The following is a 21,868-nucleotide window of genomic DNA, read 5'->3' on the forward strand; positions in this document are numbered from 1 at the left end:
AGTAGAGATACAACGTCTTCGGAATCCGTAGGAATATTGAAATGGGTCTCCCCAATGGATTCCGCCGTGCGATCTATTTTTAATTGGTCCAAAGGTGTAAGCTACCTTACCTACCTAGGTCGTGAAGTTTAAAAAGTACAACCATCTTACCTCTCTGTCTATACTTGAAAATAAACAACAGACCAAAAATTGAGAACTTATCATCAGAATAAAATAGCCTTCGAAATCGGGACTATCTTTAACAACCGTAACGAGACTGTCTCGGTCGAATCCCGACGCTTCTAAAGCTTTTCAATGATTATGAGAGATATAAAAGTTGGTTAAAAATGGCTGAGTGAGCTCTTGTAAGCAAGCTGAGCTATCAAAAAGCTTATCTATAGGATAGATAAAAGAAGTACTACATAATGTAAGACAAAAGGGTAGCTGGGTAAATGTGGCTGATGGGAAGTCTTCGGATCTAAAGGATTAAGGCTGAATTAGGTCGGATATGTGGCTAGAAACTATACGAATTCAGGTCCAGAGGTACATAGGTACCTGCCTAAGGTACCTAAGGCCGGTGGTTCTCACCCACCCCTTGTCGCGGTTTGGGACCTTGGGCCTTGTCATCAATTAAATCTACAGTGGAGTTACAACCCTTGTTCAGGGAACTTTGCCAGCTTGGCCAGACCAAAAACCTCCAAAAGTAATAAAAGTGTCTACGAAGCTCGTCATTTACTACAACTGCGCCATCTTTTCCTCTTGGCGGTATTAGTTGTCAGTTTGCGCTATATATTCGTAGGGATCGAGGCGACGAGAGATATCACATTTTTTTTAAAAAAAAGAAGCCAGTGTTAAGGTGACAAACCGTCCAAGAAATACCCGAAAATCCATCCCTGGATCACGATCGAAGTCGCGAATTCGAATTCGTACTCGAACTCGAACCTTACCTCCCCGAATTGAACTCCTATCTTCAGCAGTCGACCCTCCTCGGATGGCCACTACTCTCCTTTTCCTTCAGCTCGGCGAATCATGAGCTCCTTAGTCTTTGTGGTGTCCTCTCTCGAGGCCATCGCTGCATCTAAAGAAGCACAGAGGAATAAACAGCTCGCCGAACTTACCGAGAACGCTCTCAAGGCTATCAAGGAAGGAGAAACTCAGCTACCCGACCCTCAAGTTGTCTTCGCGCCTTTACAATTAGCTACTAAAACTGGAAGTAGTCAATTGATTAATACCGCTCTCGACTGCATACAGAAACTTACATCTTCCTCGTATTTCTCCGTAAATGTCTCCCCAGATGGCGCGCAGGAGGATGCCACGGAGCAAGCTCCTATGATAGATCGTGCTATCGATACGATATGCGATTGCTTCCAGGGAGAGACCACACCCGTCGATGTCCAACGACATATCGTTCAGGCGTTGCTGGCCGCCGTGTTAAATGACAAGATCGTCGTGCATGGAGCTGGGTTGCTGAAGGCCGTGCGCCAGGTATACAATGTCTTTTTACTGTCGCGAAGCCCGGAAAATCAGCAGGCCGCGCAAGGAACCCTGACCCAGATGGTCGGCATGGTATTCGAACGGGTCAAAACGAGACTGCATATGAAAGAAGCTCGCATTAATCTAGGAAGATTAAAGAACAGCTCTAGCAATGTCACCGTGGAACAAGGAGATGCCGCCGCCAACGGAAACGATGTTGTTACCGAAGAAGAACAGGAGGCGTCCGATGAAGTGACCGCTCAGAACCTACCGGAGCTCGCACGCTCCAAGTCAGCAAACGAAGGCGGACCTAAGTTAACGTTAAAGGACCTCGAGCACCGAAAGAGTTTTGACGATTCGAATCTAGGCGACGGCCCGACTATGATCACCCAATTAAAGCCGCCCCAAAAGATAGCGAGAAGGGTTTCGGAGCAAACGCAAAGCGATACTGCTACCGAGGCGGAAGAAACCGCCGAGTCCCTTGAAGCCGAGGACGAGGTTTACATCCGGGATGCATACCTCATTTTCCGGTCTTTCTGTAACTTATCAACCAAGGTCTTACCGCCGGACCAGCTTTACGATTACCGAGGCCAGCATATGCGATCCAAACTCATATCACTCCACCTCATCCGCACCCTTTTGAATAACCACATGCTCGTTTTCACTTCGCCCCTTTGTACCATCACCAACACGAAAAATAACGAGGCGACCGGCTTCCTACAAGCCATCAAGTTTTACCTCTGCCTTAGCATCACTCGAAATGGAGCCAGCTCGGTTGATAGGGTGTTTGAGGTTTGCTGTGAAATTTTCTGGCTGATGTTTAAATTCATGCGCGCACCGTTCAAGGTAAGACTTTTTTTTTGGTTTATGGTTCTTGAGTAGTCTAACCGTCGTGATTATAGAAAGAAATAGAGGTGTTTCTCAACGAGATATATCTAGCGCTTTTAGCGAGAAGGACAGCGCCGCCCTCTCAAAAGCTCTATTTCATCAACATACTCACCAGGCTCTGCGGCGACCCTCGAGGGTTGGTAGAAACATATCTCAACTACGATTGCGACTCTCAACTCGACAATATCTTCCAAACCATTATAGAAGATCTTTCGAAGCTCGCGATCAACCCCGTATCTATCACTCCCGTCCAGGAACAACTGTATGAGGAGAAGAACTCAAATCCAAACGCTGGCTCGGATTGGCAACTAAAAGGGGTCTTACCACCACCTCTAAACGTGAGAGATATCGTACCTCCCACCGAACCGGAACCTGAGATACCGCGGGAATATGTCATTAAGAGGGCAGCCTTAGATTCTCTTGTCGAGGCATTGCGATCACTTGTCAATTGGTCTGTCGTCGGCCGTCCAGATGTCAATGGTACGCCGCGCGATAACGACACACGTCCGTCGGCAGATGATATTCGGGAATCCATCGACCCCTCGGCTGCCGATAGCAATTCTCGCCTCGAAACGCCTTTACCTCCTTCTACCCCTGTAGTTGACGACGACCCGGCTCAGCTAGAGAAGGAGAAAGCTCGCAAAACAGCCCTGGCCAATGCGATCCGTCAGTTTAATTTCAAACCGAAGAAGGGAATTAAGCTTTTGATACAGGAAGGGTTTATTCCAAGTGATAGTCCTCAGGATATCGCCAAGTTTCTCATTTCTGATGATCGGCTTGACAAGGCACAGATCGGCGAATATCTTGGTGAAGGTGATGCAAAGAATATCGAGATCATGCATGCTTTTGTCGACACCATGGACTTCACCCAAAGGCGCTTCGTAGACGCCTTGCGCCAATTTCTCCAGTCGTTCCGTCTTCCCGGAGAAGCGCAGAAGATCGATCGATTCATGTTGAAATTTGCCAATCGCTATGTCATGGGCAATCCCAATGCTTTTGCCAACGCGGATACAGCCTACGTTCTGGCTTATTCGGTAATCTTGCTTAACACGGACTTGCACAGTAGCAAAATAGCTAGGCGCATGACCAAGGAAGACTTCATCAAGAACAACAGGGGTATTAATGACAATGCCGATCTCCCAGACGAATATCTAATCGGTATTTACGATGAGATTGCGGGTAATGAGATCGTTCTTAAAAGTGAGCGCGAAGCCGCTGCGGCTGCAGGTAGCTTGCCTGCGCAGTCCTCAGGTTTCGCTGCGGGACTTGGCCAAGCTCTTTCGAATGTTGGTCGCGATCTCCAGCGAGAAGCATATGTACAACAATCCGAGGAAATCTCTCTTCGTTCGGAGCAACTTTTCAAGAATCTATTTAAGAACCAACGAAAGAATGCCGCAAGAGCTGGAGTTAAATTCATCCCGGCGACATCTTTCAGGCATGTTGGGCCTATGTTTGATGTGACCTGGATGTCCTTCTTCTCTGCTTTCTCAAACCAGATGCAGAAGGCGCAAAACTTGGAAGTGAATAAGTTGTGCTTAGAAGGAATGAAGCAAGCCATTAAGATCGCATGCCTTTTTGACCTCGCTACTGCGCGGGAAGCTTTCATGTCGGCTTTGAAGAACGCCACCAACCTGAACAACCCTCAACAGATTCTTGCCAAGAACGTGGAAGCATTGCGAATCATCCTGGAATTGGGACAAACGGAAGGTAATTACTTGAAGGAGTCTTGGAAGGATATCCTTATGTGCATAAGTCAGCTGGACCGGTTGCAGCTTATTACCGGCGGTGTCGACGAGGGTGCCATCCCCGACGTATCCAAAGCGCGTTTCATGCCCCCTGAGAGGACAAGTACGAACGAATCGCGTAAATCAACAGCTTCTACCCGACGACGAAATAGGTCCAACGCTGGATCACGGGGCTTTTCCATGGAAATTGCACTTGAGAGCAGATCGGACGATGTCATTAAGAGTGTAGACAGGATTTTTAGCAGCACTGCAAATCTGAATGGGGAGGCCATCGTACATTTCGCCAAAGCCCTAACCGAGGTGAGCTGGGACGAGATCAAGGTATCGGGCTCCAACGACTCCCCGCGGACGTATAGCTTGCAAAAGATCGTAGAAATCAGCTATTACAACATGACTCGTGTTCGTTTCGAATGGACTAATATCTGGGCTGTTCTTGGCGAGCATTTCAACAAGGTGGGATGCCATAACAATACAGCGATCGTGTATTTTGCGCTCGACTCGTTGCGACAATTGTCGATGCGTTTCATGGAGCTTGAAGAGCTTCCGGGTTTCAAGTTCCAAAAGGATTTCTTAAAGCCTTTCGAGCATGTCATCGCCAATTCGAGCAATTTAACCGTCAAAGACATGGCTTTACGTTGCCTGGTTCAGATGATCCAAGCGCGAGGCGAGAATATCCGGTCGGGTTGGAGGACCATGTTCGGCGTCTTTACTGTCGCAGCGCGGGATCCTAACGAGACTATCGTCAATTTGGCTTACGAAAACGTCACGCTAGTTTATAAGACGCGGTTCGGCGTTGTAATCTCCCAAGGAGCCTTCACAGATCTAATAGTCTGTCTCACCGAATTCTCCAAGAACATCAGGTTCCAGAAGAAGAGTCTGCAGGCAATGGAGACGATCAAATCGATAATACCGAAAATGCTCAAGACTCCGGAATGCCCGCTATCCCAAAAGTCCAGCCAGACACCAACAGCAGACGGAACTTCTCCGGAGTCGCCTAGCGCTCCATCTAAACAGCAGGGCGGTACTTCGATCGAGGAAGGCTTCTGGTTCCCGGTTTTATTCGCATTCCACGATGTCCTAATGACAGGGGAAGACTTAGAAGTAAGGTCAAATGCCTTGAACTACTTTTTCGAGACCTTGCTCCGATACGGTGGTGATTTCCCGTCTGATTTCTGGGACATACTATGGAGACAGCAACTATATCCGATCTTCATGGTGCTACGGTCCAGACCTGAGATGACCAACGCTCTTAACCATGAAGAATTGTCTGTGTGGCTCTCAACCACTATGATCCAAGCACTACGTAATATGATTATCCTCTTTACACACTACTTCGATGCCCTCGAGTACATGTTGGATCGCTTCCTCGAGCTGCTGGCACTTTGTATATGCCAAGAGAACGATACGATTGCTAGGATAGGCAGCAATTGTCTTCAACAGCTAATCCTGCAGAATGTGACAAAATTTACTAGCAGTCATTGGAACCAGATCGTTGGTTCATTCTGCGAGTTGTTCGAGAGGACAACAGCTTACCAACTGTTCTCGGCCACAACAATCAATGCCCCATCCGCACTATCACCGCCTCCCAACGGGCTAGGTTTCGAGGTGCCTCTTACGCCTACAAGTGACTCGCCTACAGACGAAAGGTCGCTGAAGATTAACGGTACGGATAAGGGTAGCATCTCATCTGGGATCGAATCTGCTTCAGGTGTCACCTCTCAAGCTTCCCATGTCGAAGACTCTTCGCATTCGACAATTGGTAGCGCAGCAACCCGCCTTGAAGACTATAAGCCTGCTTCTTCGCTCCAGCAGCAACCTGTAGTGGTAACAGCGGCCCGGCGACGCTTCTTCAACCGTATCATATCTCGCTGTGTTCTACAGCTGCTCATGATCGAGACGGTTAATGAACTCTTCTCTAACGATTCAGTCTATGCTCAGATACCATCTGCGGAATTATTGCGCCTGATGGCGCTCCTGAAAAAATCTTTCCTTTTCGCGAGGCGGTTTAACGAGGATAAGGACTTACGCATGCGCTTATGGCGGGAAGGGTTCATGAAGCAGCCACCAAACCTCCTAAAGCAGGAGAGTGGCTCAGCCGCGACCTATATCCAAATTTTGTTTAGGATGTTCGCCGATACCTCGCCGTCGCGCGCAGAGAGTCGGCCCGAAGTCGAGAAGGCTCTAGTACCTCTCTGCAAAGACGTTATTAGGGGATACCTGGCCCTCGAAGAGGAATCTCAGCAACGAAACATTGTGGCGTGGCGTCCAGTTGTAGTTGACGTGCTAGAAGGGTTCTCGACATGGCCAGAAAAGGAGTTCAGCGAGCACATCCCTTCGTTCTATCCCCTAGCTATTGAGCTATTAGGCAAGGAGCTTAGCTCTGACCTGAGGGTTGCTCTGCTCGCCGTCCTAAGGAAGGTTGGCGAAATAGGTCTTGGAATCAAGGGGATGTCGGGCGGCCGACGAGAGAGTGTTGCCAGCGTCGCCATCAGCGGTGAAGTGCCAACTACTGAGTTGGAAGTCGGTGAGGTTGGGATGGGAGGCATAAAAGCGTGAGATGCGGACTGACTGTACCAAGGCGTTGATTGCTAGTGGTTATTCGGCATATCCCAAAACGCGATGGAAACGAGGCCGTTGCGAGTTATTGATTTGTCATAAAGAGGGCATCGGAACAAAAAAAAATATGGACGCGATTAATAGAAGAAAGACTACGGTCACATGCGGTGTTTGGTTCAGGTGGGATGGTCTATCATAGACAAGCTAAACTCTTGTATGATAGATAACAATTTTGGTTTTTTTTGTTCTTTTATATTGTTGGTGTTCTTGCGTATATGTACCTAACCCAAAGCATAGCGTATGAGCGCGATGTCTCAGCAATCGTGTCTCGGATTGTACAAATTTAAACCCATTTTGCCCGCGCAAGAGAATAGGACAAGTGAGACCTCATGCCAACCGTGTATATCAAGTCCTATTTCCCTAGCTAAGGTACCAAAGTGCCTAACCCAGTAGCGGCCGCACATAGGTTCCAAATCTGGAAATCCATGTAAGCTTAACGGAGATGGTCTGTTCTGGTTCGGCGTCCCGTGGCTTGTTTCTGGTGCATGTAATATTTAGATCGTACATGCACAGATGCCAAGGGTAGATGGGTGTGCAATATCTATAGGAGGTGAATATATAATCTATTCAGGACTGCCAATGGAACCCATAATAGATAGACAGCTGCACGTCACAAGCCAGCCCTCAAACAAGCTTTGTCTGCTCCCACTGCTAGCCAACGGGCGTTCTCTACATAGATGTAGGTTTGATAATCGTTGTAATGTAATTCCTGTCTTGGAAGAGCTCTGCGTCACGATTGGTTGGTTGCCCCTAAACAAGCTGTAAAACTCTATAAGCATGTGTGTGTAATGCTAGGTATATCCCTAGTATGTATTTTTATCTATATGTCAAAGGCCTATTTCCCAAGGCTCTTACACTTATAACATCTGGTGTAGGTACTATGTTAGGTAGGCTTGTCTTACACACTGCTTATCAATTCTGCCCTTCACATCTCGTCATTCGCGTTATCGCTTCGGGAGGAGAAGTTCTGGTGCGACCCTTAGGGCTGTGTACGGGGCCCGAGTTGACAACATGGAAATTCCCGATCAAGTTTTCTATCGGCCGAGAGTGCCACTCCCCCCCCTGCGGGTTGTTTTTCGGCGGTAGCTTACGTACTGCTTCTTCGTTTCTAGTTAATGGATAGATCCTTAGAGAATGATAAAAGGGGTGGCCTGTCGTAGCACAAAGTCTAAGTCTACCTAGGTACACACAGCCTTAGATGATGGCATGGACATGGGCGCATGAATTTGCAAGAGATTGCGATACGGGTGGGCTACGGAGCTAGGTACTTGGTATTCCAGAATGTTGCAATATGCGGTGGGGGACGAATAGGAGAAGAGAAGAATAGCAGAGCCTTTTTCTTCACAGACGAAGCAAGGTCTTATTTTTAACTCTGGTATGTAACCGTAACTAAAGGGGATTATTCTATATTATTGTCGCAACTACCGGTATGCATATATACGTTGAAGAACCGGGACCTGAAGACGCCGAGATGTCGGAGGGAAGTCCGTTCTTCCGGACGTGGTCATTATTGGATGAGAACATATGTACATACCTTACACCCCCCCTGGTTTACTCTCGCTTGTCTGCCTATTTTTATGCGAGCTAGGTATACATGACTTCGATTTTACAGAGCAGAAAATGTGGCAGGCGACAGACGCATCCTTGATGTAGAAGGCAACAAGACGACGACAAAGTCAAGTGATAACTTGGCATATTCGAATGTCATCCTGCTTGTAGAATATAAGATGGGGAAGCATGATAATGCGTCTACCGCCTTAATCTTCCCGAAAAGGTAAGAGAATTTGCATCGTTTTTGTCTACCTATTTTAGGTAGGTAGGTATAGTAAATATCTTATACATATCTCATCAGGTACCTATCTATCTATCTTACCCTGGCTTCTCCGAATGCTCTACGAGATAGATGATTGGGTCATGGCAGCTAATCAGAGTCCCATACAGGGGTTCGAGGCATGTGTATGAATTTCCCCTTTCGGGGTCTTGTTGCGTTCGCCTCTTTATTGGCCAATTCCCGCTTCATGGAGAAGAAACCCGCTAAGTCAGCCTTACCACGGTATTATCCAAAATATATCCCGCTACGTATATCTCCTGCGTGTAAAAAAAACTAAGTGATTACGTGAGAGCACACGGTAGACTCTGCCGCAAGGTGATGGTTATCCCCACCGAAAAGGAGTGGCATCTTTGTGGTTATCTTCAAGCCAAGCCTTGATTTAATATTCCCCTCACGACTCAGCTGCTCGGCAGGGGTAGTTTCTCGTGACTCGCTATTGTTTGGATGTGTTCCGCTTCCCAAGGCTCCCATCTCATGTTTTTTATTACTTAGTACCGAACTGGAAAGTGACGACGTGTCAAGGCTCGATAGCCGCCGCTCTAAGGTGCCCTATTTAGTATTCCGTCAATCATCAAAACCACCTTTACATCATCAACAAAGACGTCTCAGCCCAATTTAGCTCAGCTGAACCTGACTGAAGTTGACTGGGCCGTGGGGGCAAAAAAATATCAAGACCCTCATCCTGACCGCCCTCTGGAGATAAACGGATGCAGAGCCCCAAATATATCGGGCTGTACCTTGCTTTAGCCCTTGACGACGTTCCTCGTTTCGTGGCTATCGAGAGATTAAAAGGTCCTATATTAATTTCTACCAAACCAAGAGCCTGGCAGTACAACCTAAGGCTATTGCGTAGCATATAATCAAATGCGACTCTCCCCTTTTTTGAGGATCTAGACATCCGTGTGCGCTTAATAGACCACACCTCTCCGAGTCAGAATGCTAGCGTGGGATATCTCCTTCAACACGACGTTCCTTTACCGCACCAAGCACCAACACGAGCACCAAACCCAAGAGGCTGTCTAAGACGTGCCGTCGCATAACCAACGCACCGGTATCCTCACAAACGAATCAGGTCAGTTGCTTTGATCATGGTCGGAATACCAAAGAGTAATCGTTGCACATTCTGCAAACTACGAAAGACGAAGGTAAGCCATCTGGATTGGTTGCGCTTCCTTATCTCCAACAGCCAGAACTAATGTTTTCGAATAGTGTGATGAGAACTGGCCGACATGTGGTGCATGCACCCGAGCCGGAAAGGTTTGCTCTGGGGCACGGAATAGCTACAAGTTCGTGGTTAATGGTTGCCATAACGAATCAGCGAACTTGGACAGCACCAGCACAGCGTCCAATGAAGGTGTCCAAGGTCGGCAGCCACGAGGAGGTAGTCCAAGTGGCAAAATGATCGTCGACATGAAGAAGTATACGACAGCTAAAGGTCCCGGCACGTTCCACCGGATGCGACTTACACACCCAAATCGCCCTCGGGCCGCTAAATTCAGTCGTCCTGCACTGTCGCCAACGCTATCGCCAACGCCGCCACCAGCTATGTGTGCTTCTGACCGGCTGGCGGCCGAACTAGTGTATTGTCTAGAGTCCGCGTCAGGGACAGGTCGCGATATGCTGATATGGGGTTCCTCGATATGGATGATACCACGGAGGTTAGGATCTGAAAGTCCAGTATTACGAGACACGGTCAAGTTGGTAGTTGCATCTTGGGCAAATAGCCAGCGAGTCGCTCTGTCACCAGAGGCGTGGTTAGATTTGAGGCTACATACGCAAGCTTTAAGGAGTCTGCGGAAAGCTCTTCAGGAGCCCGGGAAAGATCTGGTGACAGACACGATAGCAGCGCAATGGCTATTACAAAAACTCGAGGTGAGTTACTCGTACTCTTATAGGGACACTGCTTTGGATTTCCGTTGGCAGCTCGATCTAACACTTGTTGTGGCAACTAGTTTACTTATGATTTCGAGCGGGGCGCAAACCAAGAGCGCCACGCTGCTGGGCTGACGGCCGTCATCAGTAGAGGGGGCCCCTGGCAAAGCTTCGATGATCTAGGAATCCATGCTACGTTCGACAGCTTTTTCAACATCGTAAGTTAGCCTGCTTGAATCATGTCAGATTACAAAAGCTGATAGCGTATCGTTAGCTACAAGAAGACGTACGTTTGGGGAGAGACAGTGTATTCATGCATCCCGAGTGGGCACTTGCTTTTAAGCAGGCAGTAGATACCTACACGACAAGGCCCGTTCTTAAGGCTATGTACTATCTATGGGTCGAGATGACGGCTTGGCCGACTTTAGTGAAACTCGTTCGAGCGCTATGTCAAGACCCTTCGGATACTATGGCCGCAACCGAGCTTGTGTTAAGAGCCACGCCGCTCATAGAATACTTGGAGCACGAAGGCGAGACGACATTAAACTCGCTGATGGAATCGAGGGATGTGGTCGAGGCAGAGAATCCTTTAAATCCGGATTTATTTCCAACTTGCTACCGATTTCGCGATATCGACACCGCAAAACTATTTTATACTCACGCCATGTACACCATCATTGTTTATCGAACTTTGCAGGAGGCGAACCTTGTGTTAGAAAATCATAACCCGAGAATAATGAAGCGGTGTAGAGAATACAGTAAACGAATTTGGATGACTTACGCTTGGATGAGCGCGCAAATACCACTCGCTGTCGAATATACAGCCGCTTTGGCATTTTCTTATGAATCGGCAAATGAAGAGGAACGAGAGTTTTGTATGAGATGTCTGAGAGATCTGGAATATTATAGAAGGCCACCGCCGGTGGGCCGGTGGGTAGATGCAACTATTATGGCTAACGTAAAGGGATATACAGGCCGTCTGCCGTTTATAAAGACTCGGGACATAACCATTGAAATGAGCGGGCTGGGTTGCCGGAGCTAACGAAGAACATGACGAATGAGACTGACAAGGGGGTTAGGCTGATGGGAAAGGTGTACATGAATTGTTGGTAATGGGCTATCATCTCGTTATTCATGGATCATCCCCCCTTTCTTCACGAGGTAAATACGATTAGCGAGGGTTATAAGTAACAAGCCATATCCACTGTTTCAATTGTCATGTCCTAACCGTCAAGTATATGGGGTATTATTAGTTTAAATACTATGAAACTCGTCAGACTAAGTTGTATACATTAGAACAATTAAAGCACGGGGGCTCACATGACAGGTTTGTTCTCATATATTTCTTTTCTTTTCCTTTCTTTTCTTTTTTCTTCTTTTTCTCAAGCCATAACACCAGTCGTCTCATGAGCCCTAGCTGAATACCAGAGATAATAGAGTACCGAAGAGGTGAGTGAGTGCTTTGGCCTCTATTCAGAATTCAAGATTTCTTGGATGAATTGACGAAGTTCATCAGCTTCTTCGGGCACTGTTCGCTCAGGCAAGGTCAGGATTGCGGCCTTCAGGACATTATCCTGTGCGGTAGCATCCCTCACAATATTTTTAAGAGTATCAATCTTGTGGGTAGAAAAAGGTGTAATCCGTTGAATACTGAGGAGGGCTTCGAAAAAGTCGATGAGGTTGAGATGCATTAGCATGTCCTCTTTATCAACCATGAAGAGAGCGGCAAAATGCAAGATCCCGCGGTTGTTAGTGGAATCGGTGTACTTCTGGTTCAAGTCGGCGAAGTCGGACCAAGTAACAGCACGGAAGTTCAAAGCAGCCAGACGAGGTAAGACCCGGAGTAAACGACCTTGGGCAAGCGACTGCTGTTGGGTACCGAGAGGATGGTTCGTGCAAAGTGACAGTATGAGGTCATAAATGTCGCGATCATTGAAAATTCTCCTCCATAAAAGCCCCTGACCAGGAGGCTTTCTGACCACGATTTCCATTCCGTTAACTGATAAGCCATCAGGTGGTCGAGTGTCGCAGTCAATATCTAAAAGATCCCCCAAAATTTTGGATCCTTTCTCACCGACTTCCACCTGCGGCGCACTCAGCCATTGTATGATAAAGCTTTTAATCATGCTATTCATCATGGCAAGGATGGCAGCATCGCCAGGAGACTTGGCTGCTTTCTCAAGTACAGTCATGGCGAGAATGTTTGCTGAGGGAGCAGGGGACTGTAGAGCTAGTATGAGAGCTTCTTCGGAAGCCAAAGATAATATTTGGGTGAAGTTCAGGGGGGCGAGAAGCTTGATGGCTAAGCTACATAAAATCTTGGGATCCTGGGGGTATTTCTTGAGAATCTCTGTGAGCTTTGGGAGAAGCTTCGGGATGAGAGGTGGTATATTGGCGTCTATCGAATGTGTATTAGTTAATAACAATACTAGGTACCTATGTATCAAAACGAGAGGTAGCCTTACCAGTAAGCTGAAGCTCTACATGGTCGAAAAGCTTAGCATTCAGGTCTAGATTCGGATCTGCAACGAGTTCGTCTAGATGCTTCTCTAGTTCTTCAACGCCGGTGACTGGGATCGTATCTGTATCCATTTTAACGTTGATCCGACTCATCTCAGTCGTGAGATACGATGGAGTTTTGCCGTTAAACAGGTAAGGAAAAGAGGCAGTCAAACGAAGCGTAGTATTAATAAAGTTAATAAAGTTGAAGTTGATTAAGTTGATTAAGTTGATTTTCAGGGATGAAGATGGATCCCCCCTAAAAGGTCGGATCTAAAGGAAAGCTATAGTGGGGGCGGGGTCATAGTGGCTGGGGCTATTGGCGCGGGGATGAAGATCCGTAATCCATAATTACTGCACATACAATACATAAATACATGTACCTAAGGTACCCACTGCCGATGCCCCACCAGGTCCCCGCCGAAATTTTGAGAGCAGCTTGATTCTAAAATCGTCTTTTTCTTTTTTTTTATAAGTCGCCGCCAACACCACATTATTTTCCGCAATAATCCCTTCGAAAGGGACCGCAACCAACCACACAAACAGATATGTCTGGTCGCGGCGGTAGAGGAGGCCGAGGCGGCCGTGGCGGTCGTGGTGGCTTCGGCTCAGGTCGAAAGGCCGCGCCGCAAGGCATGCCTGGCGCCGACGAGCCTGGACTCATGTTTAACGAGAAACCCCAAGATACCTATCCCGTAAGCGAACACACGCCTTGCTTACCTGTCGATATTCGACCGCCATACGCAGAGTATTAATATCGTGATCCCCACATTGCAGAAATCCTACCATCCCCCCTTAGCCCCTCCCCTCGACGACTCCGAAGCCCGCGCCGTCGCCTCCTTCGTCGCGTTCCGGCGCGCCTTCCACAGCACCCCCTTCTACACCCACCGCCATCTCGCCAGTACCACCGGCGGCGACGCGGCGACCTCGAAGCCCAGCGACCCCGTGCGCCGCGCCTACGGCCAGCCGCAGATCAACGCGCGCTTCGCCGTCAAGAACCGCGCCACCCTCGACCCCTTCCAGGCCGTCCCCATGTACAGCCACAAGTTCGCCGACGAGACCCGCACCCTGCCCGACCTCAAGGCCCGCGAGAACGAGTACGTCCGCGCCCTGTTCCCCGAGGAGCTGTGGGCCACGCTCGAGGGGAAGGACGCCGGCGGGCCCAAGGGCGGGTACCTCGGGAGCCGGGCGAAGAAGGCCGGGGGCGTCAAGCGCAAGGCGGTAGTAGTAGACGGCGACCCGTTCGCTAGCGACGACGAGATCGGCGGTCTGCACAGGAAGGGACGCGACGACGAGACCGAGGAGGAGCGCAAGGCGCGCATCGAGGCCGCGATCAAGGATGGCGACAACGAAGATGCTGCGAACGAGGATGTAGATCTGGACGAAGAGGAAGAAGAAATGTCGCAGGAAGACGATGATTACGGCGACGATGAGGGCGGAGATTACGATGCGGAGGCCTACTTCGACGGCGGAGATAACGACGACTACGGCGAGGATGAAGGTGTTGGGGAGAGCGCTATGGATTTCTAGTTCCTTGTTTCCGAGATCGATATCTAATTGCATTGGGGTCGGCGTTCACCAGGGAACGGCCTTGTACTCGATATATCACAAGGCCTATGATACCATGGCATTTTTGGGCATTTTCAGCACTGATATTTGTTAAATGAATAGAACTATTGCTTTGGTAGATCTACCCTTGTCAAAATACTAAACTGGTTCATATTAATTTCATACGTGCAACTCATCTGGCATTTTTATTGCCCAACCCCTATTGGCAGCTTCTCACACCAAGCTTTCGTCGCATAGATCGAGATGGGGAGAATGGACGTACCTTCACCGAATCACGGCGCACATACCATAATCCGCCTTGTTTTACCTATTCTATTTTCCAGGAGAACTGCTGATTTAACTATCTAGAAAGGGTTATGCTTTTCTCTTCTCTCGTAATGCTCGCAGACCGATAAATATCAATTAAGAAAAAAACAACGCGCGATGAGACCAATAAAGAAAAGTAATGGAAAAAAAACATCGAGAGCATGTCTTGCAAGCTTCCCTGCGCTATTTGAGAGTGCGCTTTTTTTTCGCCTGTCGCCTCATACCCGTAATTTCTATGTATTGTTACCATTCTTCCTCCTATAGGTGCCAGGAAAAGCTTTGTGTCGGTTCATTCATGGAACTGACAAAACGTCTGTCCTACCCGATCAGGAGTTGAGTTAAATGAACGTTATATTCCACCTGTCAGTTGGGCAATAGCAATTGCCAAACCATGTATCAGTATACAACAGAAAGAAAACAGCTAAGATGCAGACCAAATGGACTTGAGGAGAGAAACTGTCCCAAAGCCGCGCCGCATCCTTTCTCTCTTCGCTTGAGTTTCTTGATTGACGGTGCCCTCTCCGGGCTGACCCCTCTGTCGCCCTTGGTCACCCCTCAATCGGAAACAGATGTGATCTTCGCTACCTGATACGTTGGTTGCCCTTTAAAAATAGCTACGCATGGCATCTTGATATCCGGTGCCACCTTTCAGGTCTTGCTCGAAGTTTTGCTGGACATTGAGGACCTCGCGAATATGGCGCATACTAAGCGGCTCTCCCTTATTGACAGCAAGGGCTTGGGCGGTGCCGATCGTGTTTTTGATCTGCCGACCGTTCAGGTTATGCCGTGCCAAACTTGCGTAATCATCTTCATCGAACGGCATCAGGTCGATGCCTGCGACAACTCGAGCGCGTTCAATGAAAATTTTGAATATAGCCTTCTTTGCTTTCGTGTCCAAATCGTCATATCGCAGCGCAATGTGGATTCGGGACTGGAAGGCATCATCAAAAGTCTACAAATGGGTGAGTTTGAATTAGTATCCTCCTATCCGATGGAGTTAGGAGTGGAGTCAACGAATACATACCTGAACGCGATTTGTCGTGAGAAACAATATCCCCTGGAAGTATTCTAATTGCCTCAGGAAAATGCTAACTAGAGCGTTCCGATGTATATCGTGCATATTACGTTTCTCCAGGAATACATCAGCCTCATCGAGGAGGAGAATGGCACCCCAGGCGTGACAGATGTCAAGGATCTTCTGTAGTTCCGCCTCGAGACAACGCGAGTCGGTTCCGAGGTCACCGGCTGACACCATATACAGGGGGCATTTGAGGAGCTCGCTTATGCCCTCCGCTGTTAATGTCTTGCCCGTGCCAGGGGGTCCATGTAGGACAGCTACCAGCCCCTTTCCTTTACCCTGGATAACATCGTCAATGCTAGCGGCCGGGTGGTATTTATGAGACTCCACGAGAGCCTGAAGATTCCAAGTTAGTCAAAAATTCAACAACACCCGAGGCCAACATGGGCATCTGGTGGTGGATATGCAACAATAAGTGAGGAGAGAAAAGAAAAACAGCCTCGTCACTTACTCTGACAATCTCCTTGCTATTTGATTGTAGCACCAATGAGTCGTAAGCGTGTTCGTTCCATGAAATCTCCTTGATGCCAGATACTGTAAATTCTAGCCAAAGCTTCTCAGCGAAGGCAAACCCTAAGACGACGGGTGAAGCAATTAGGTATTCCTCATCAGTAAATACCGGCGGTGAGCTACCACACTTGTCTTCTTCATTACCTGTGGCTCCCTCCTTGGAAGGAACTCGGTCGAGCTTCTCTTTAGGTTCGTCTGTGTCAACGAAGTCTTTAGGTACGCGCACAGTCTGCACATTCCCCTTATTGTCCTTATATACCTTAGTCACGAATTTGACCTTTCCACCATTGTCTCCTTGAACACCTTCAATGTCGGCATCGCCGGTACCGCCTATATCATCTTCTGAGTCGCAGCCATCCTCACACTCATCATCGCTACCCTCATCATCACTAAGAACGTCGTGATCTTTAGGCCGGACAAGGGAAACAGGATAGTTGGGGTTTATGCGACGATGAATAGCCGGATCAATCATAACCCGGCCATTTATATTGACCTTGATCACTGACTTTTTCTTTTTGTGATACGCCATGCCTTGGTGGCTCTTATAGTTCACGCCCGCAAGATTGACGAATTTCTTGCCGCGTTCAATAAGATCTTTGCGCAACTGAGCTTCGTTCTTGTGGTATTTGAGGGGATAGCAGCCCAAGCTGGTGATCTTACGCGCACCGCGAAACTCTGGTATCTCTTGTGCCATGCTGCCGTATCCGAATTGCTTACCGTCGTATTCGAAGTACTGTGCTCTGGATGTTAGTAATTAAGTCTAACAATCCAGACGTAATGCATCACCACAGGAAATTTACCTTGCCCTCTATGTAGTAAAATTCACCCCTCATTATACTATAATGTTTTTCCGCAACTTCAACTTTGAAGACGCGGGGCTCGTCGACGGAACCATATGTTGTGGTGTACGCAAGCGTGTTTGGCTTCCAGAGAGCCCACAGAAGATCGAATGTAATGAGGCCGTTCTCTAGCATAGGATAAAGACTAACAACCACATCAGTAAAGACTGCCCTCGACTGCAGGGATGGCACTTTCATGGCTTACCTCTTTTTAGTCTCCGCATGGTCTACATCTAGGTACCTGATCAGGACTCGGAGGTGACGCCGCTTCTCATCAATCCATTTCTGAGCCTTCCTACGTGCTTTCCGCGAGTCCCCTTCTGGTTCAATCTCTTTCAGACTATTCATATATTCTCGCATATCTTCAAGATATCTGTAGCCGGGGTTAGTGATCGAGAAATAATGTAAATAAAACACGAGCAACTCACAAGAATAGCATCTTGGGGTCCAGTTTGGGAGTCTCCTCAACCAAGCTGACTCCCTTGACATTTCCTATAACGTCTCGAAGACCCTCTCGTAATTGTTTACTTTTAATGTCAACTATAGTTGTCTTATACTTGCCCTCCCAATCAAATGTTCTCCTCACGTGAAAGAGATATTCGTCATATTGCGAGTTGCTAGCACCCACGGCCGTATCCTGGAGCTTATAATTATGGATCTGCGAGTCCCAGACTTGATCGACACGCTTAAACTCGAGGCGTTGGACAACCGGCTTGCCATCGCGGGCACTCTTAGATTTAGATGCCTTGTTGGTGCTGCTTCTACCATCGTCCAACAAAAAGTCTCCGGGGCGAAGTCGCTTTCCTTGACCTGTGGCCGGTCGGTTGTTACCACCGCCTTTATTCGTATATTGCACAGTTTTAGCCAGGCTTTCCAATTGCTCACTTCGCATATGATCATTGATAGCCATCGTAGGAACACCAGCAGAAAGTGGGTACTTAGCCGAATTCAGTACTCCAAAGTAGGGCCCCCCCTGAGGACTTAATCCATAAGCGCCCTGGTTGAAAGAGGTGGCGGGAGCACCGTCGGGTAAGCCAAAAGATGCGAGCTGTCGCTGGAGCAGTTGGACCTGCAATCGCATCTGGGCAAGCTCTTGTTCTATGGAGACCTTGCGAATGTCCCCCTTTTCGTCGATATTAGAATCGTCTTCAGTCTCGGCATCCGTACCACTCGTATTGCCTTCTGGGGTCTTGGTTTGCGGCTTTGCTTGTTTGGTGGCCACCTTGGATGATTTGGATGGTTTCTTGGTCCGCCGTGTGTCTTGACGCTTCTTCTTCTTCGAGTGCTCCTCGCCGTCGGATGCGGATTCCGACTCTGTAGACTCATCTGATGATGAGTTGGTAAATTCGTCCTCACTGCTTCCAGAAGAGCTCTCACTGACTGGAGATCCCTTCTTGGACTTACCATTCTTTACTTTCTTGTCTTTTTTATTTGACTTAGTAATAGCCTTCTTTTCGTTTTTCAATCCTTTACCCTTATCACCAGCGTCCGTGGGTGCAGTTGAAGGGGCATCCTCCATCCGGGGAGCCTTGGTATCATCATTGTTAGGGAAACTACCTTCGTGCCGGTCTGCTGAATGGCTGGTTTTGGTTTCCTGGGACTCTATTCCCAAGTCCATATTGGAGGCTATCTCGGGTAGACAGCTTTAACGTCGAAGGCCTAGGATTCAATGAGGAGCAAGAAGGAAAGGCGATTAGGAACGGCAGGAGAGTGAAAAGTATTTTTTAAAAGAGCAGCTTCAAGACCCAATATGGAAAATCGACCTGAAGCCGCAAGGCGGGGAAGGAAGATTCCTGCTTTTGTTTGCTGTGCGCACAATTAAAATCTCTAACCGTCGTGGGTGATCATGACTGGCTGGTCTGTAACCGAAACACACTGTGTCAGCTAGGGAAAAAAAACGTAAAATAAGACAGAATAGAAATTAAAGGGTATGAAATAAGTCGTGTAATTGACAGTGCCAAATGTTCGAATCTCTTTGGGTCGCCTTTTCTCCCAGTGTCGAGTCCAACAGTAGTCGCCACGCTGTACACGGCGGCACAAATAACTGTTAACTCTGTGTGTGTTTTTTTCCTGTCCAATAATACAGATAATAATAAGATCATACGCACCTATTGCGTAGTGGAAGCTTCCAGTGATTTTAATAAGCCATTTAGGATAAGATGAAGAATGGACAAGCAGATGATGATATTGCAAGGCGCCCAATATAAAGACAGCCTCGCAAGTAAGGGTAATTTGTTATCAAGCGAATTGTCTAGGGCTCATATTTCATCTCTTTACCATACCTTGAGAATGCGCGATAATGCGACGAACCAATACTAAAGGTTAAATAAAGAGACGATGAGACGAAGAACTGTTACGGCAGAGGTATGCATGAGAATATATGTATAAAAAAAGTAGGAAGGGTGTAAGATTATCGAGAGTGCTAGGCAGAACAAGCTGAGGGGAATGCAAGGATGAGCTTCGCGGATGACGATGCCTACATAAGATGCATAGGCCTAATACGTGCATTTGCAGGTGCACATAAAGACGGCCTGCAGTGACAAATCAGAATCAAGGACGAGCAAATAATACTTACCTCCTAGGTAAGGTAGGTATCTAGGAAGCAACAGCAACCTATTATTCAATAGTAAGAAAGGGCGTCTCCCGGTGCTTATTTCCTAGGTTAGGTAGGTACGGCTCTGGCTACGGCTTTTGCTATGGCTGCTGTTTAGCGTAGCATCAATATATCAGGTAGGTACAACACGATACACAATTCAAAAAAGTACATTATGTGCCATTATGTGCCTAGATAGGCAGCGGCGCTGGCGCATACCGTGGCATAAGACATGCAGGAGCTAAGCACATATTTCTGTTGGATACACGACCGTAGCGTTGCTGCAGCCTGCTCCAATCTGCAATTATCTAGAGCGAAGTAGTATCCTATAAGAAAATTGAAGTAGCGCTGACACAGTCTGCGGCCGGCTACCGTTGACATGGATTCGTAGCTTGGTACGACATATATAGGAGGTATAGGAGGTAGGTGGGTTAAAGTGAATATTATACATACCTGTGTATAATATTCACTTTAACGGGCTCATATACACTACCTAGGTAGTGAATAAGTATTGAAGCTGTCAGCTGTACGACCTAGTTAGAACTTTGTGAATTAAAACAAGTTTGCAATATTACCTGGTACAAAAAAGAAATACCGAAATGATATATTTTTATGCTTACAAGTTTTAGGGATATGAGATTAACATTACCAGACACAGCCCATATCAGCAAGTAATAATATAATATTGGTATTTAAGATAAGTCAGTTATATGTTAGCAAAACATCATTATATAGGTATGCCTCCACTTAAATTAAAGACCCTCCACTTACATAAAGCACCTAAAGGAATAAATCTAAGCCTACAATTCACCCCACCACGCACTCCCATGCTCGTATTGTCAACATACGCAAGGTCCTTCTAGGATGATTGCTTAAATAATATGATTCAAATAATTCCAGACTGGTTATACCCTAGAAAACTACCACATGTACATGATGCAGATAAAAAAAAAAAAGGCTTGGCTTAAGGTAACCCACCCCCAAGGCGTATAGGGCTATGTAACAAGGGCTACATAAGGGCGCTTACACTTGAGCATATATTAGGCATACATAGATATATCCACACAAGAGAGCCAAGGAACATTCAATGCTACCATAGCAGTTGTATGCAGTAGTACAAGTGGACTAATTCAATGGACTTGTTGCCGAAGAAGTCAAATAGATGGTGGCCGTGTCCGCGTGGTTGCCTTACGCGCCTGTAGATCGCTCCGGTAAGTCTGTTCGCCCTGCTTTGCCGGTTACTAATAGTTTAAGAGGCTCATTCTATAATACGACCTACCGGCTCTGCCCCTGGAACGGGTATTGTGTAATACATGCAATGGTTGTTAGCCAAGTTACCTAGCGTACATAGGAACAGCTACTGTCCGCATGACCGAGCCTCTAGAGAACCAATGGAATGACTGGGGATCAAACAAATACATTCGCAGGACCCTCTATCGGAGTGCAATGTCGTGGTGTTTATAATACGGCATAGGAATAAACGGTGAGTTGAAAGCGTGGGTGCGCGCTAGGCACACTAGGCACACCAGGCACGCATATGATATGATCGACCCGGTAGCTGTTAGTACGAAAGCACAATAGTTACCTACTTAGTATTAATTTGCTGCGCCGCCGGCCCAGTAACCTATTGTATGTAGGTAGTCTTGGTGCTTGACTATATCGGTAAATACCTCAAGGGCATCCAGCGCTGGGCCGCGCATTGAAAACCAAGGATGGGAAGACGAGGTGCTGAGGCTGAAACCGTACCTTAGATGAAATTGGAACTGATCGGTCGCGGACTAGGTATGTACGGCTCGGGGCAGACTCTTAGTACCCGGAGTGGCCGGGAATTAAACGCCGCATGTGAACATTAGCTCACCGTTTGAAGCGTCTTAACAAGGCAGCCGTTACATCAAGTTCAAGTAGCCTTTCCCAGTGAGATACTACCTACTCAAAGTTCACCGAGCCGGCTGTACAATAGGTACGTTGGATTATCTGCAGCGTTGCAGCGCTACACTGACACTGCCATCCAATCAACTGTGAATCTCACAAGGCCTCACTCCCCCTCAAAAACATTTCAACCAAGTCAGC

General features: G+C 47.6%; 5 protein-coding genes across 5 annotated transcripts; 3 read left to right on the plus strand and 2 right to left on the minus strand.

Annotated features, from left to right (window-relative positions):
• The first annotated feature begins 880 nt into the window (after nucleotides 1-880).
• Nucleotides 881-7,075, plus strand: F4812DRAFT_232239 (Sec7-domain-containing protein). Its single transcript, XM_047930548.1, has 2 exons — nucleotides 881-2,298; nucleotides 2,355-7,075. The coding sequence occupies exons 1-2, from the start codon at nucleotides 1,009-1,011 to the stop codon at nucleotides 6,639-6,641; spliced, it is 5,577 nt and encodes a 1,858-aa protein (XP_047786133.1). The 5' UTR covers nucleotides 881-1,008; the 3' UTR covers nucleotides 6,642-7,075.
• Nucleotides 7,076-9,525: 2,450 nt separating this feature from the next.
• On the plus strand, nucleotides 9,526-11,676 carry F4812DRAFT_232321 (uncharacterized protein). Its single transcript, XM_047930549.1, has 4 exons — nucleotides 9,526-9,677; nucleotides 9,742-10,404; nucleotides 10,485-10,622; nucleotides 10,679-11,676. The coding sequence occupies exons 1-4, from the start codon at nucleotides 9,621-9,623 to the stop codon at nucleotides 11,444-11,446; spliced, it is 1,626 nt and encodes a 541-aa protein (XP_047786134.1). The 5' UTR covers nucleotides 9,526-9,620; the 3' UTR covers nucleotides 11,447-11,676.
• A 197-nt stretch (nucleotides 11,677-11,873) lies between these two features.
• On the minus strand, nucleotides 11,874-12,996 carry F4812DRAFT_463380 (uncharacterized protein; the record flags this gene model as incomplete). Its single annotated transcript, XM_047938198.1, has 2 exons — nucleotides 11,874-12,802; nucleotides 12,870-12,996. 2 exons carry the CDS (start codon nucleotides 12,994-12,996, stop codon nucleotides 11,874-11,876), a joined length of 1,056 nt encoding a protein of 351 aa, XP_047786135.1.
• A 143-nt stretch (nucleotides 12,997-13,139) lies between these two features.
• F4812DRAFT_445540 (DNA-directed RNA polymerase III, subunit Rpc31) lies at nucleotides 13,140-14,579 on the plus strand. Its single transcript, XM_047935574.1, has 2 exons — nucleotides 13,140-13,598; nucleotides 13,681-14,579. The coding sequence occupies exons 1-2, from the start codon at nucleotides 13,452-13,454 to the stop codon at nucleotides 14,431-14,433; spliced, it is 900 nt and encodes a 299-aa protein (XP_047786136.1). The 5' UTR covers nucleotides 13,140-13,451; the 3' UTR covers nucleotides 14,434-14,579.
• Nucleotides 14,580-15,205: 626 nt separating this feature from the next.
• Nucleotides 15,206-19,050, minus strand: F4812DRAFT_232336 (uncharacterized protein). The gene is made up of 6 exons (XM_047930550.1): nucleotides 17,634-19,050; nucleotides 17,411-17,578; nucleotides 17,167-17,350; nucleotides 16,308-17,099; nucleotides 15,803-16,192; nucleotides 15,206-15,730 (listed from the first exon to the last, which is right to left on the minus strand). Exons 1-6 carry the CDS (start codon nucleotides 18,821-18,823, stop codon nucleotides 15,383-15,385), a joined length of 3,072 nt encoding a protein of 1,023 aa, XP_047786137.1. The 5' UTR covers nucleotides 18,824-19,050; the 3' UTR covers nucleotides 15,206-15,382.
• Between the last annotated feature and the right edge of the window lie 2,818 nt (nucleotides 19,051-21,868).

The sequence above is a fragment of the Daldinia caldariorum genome, assembly GCF_022478825.1.
Source record: "Daldinia caldariorum strain CBS 122874 unplaced genomic scaffold F4812scaffold_24, whole genome shotgun sequence".
NCBI lineage: Eukaryota > Fungi > Ascomycota > Sordariomycetes > Xylariales > Hypoxylaceae > Daldinia > Daldinia caldariorum.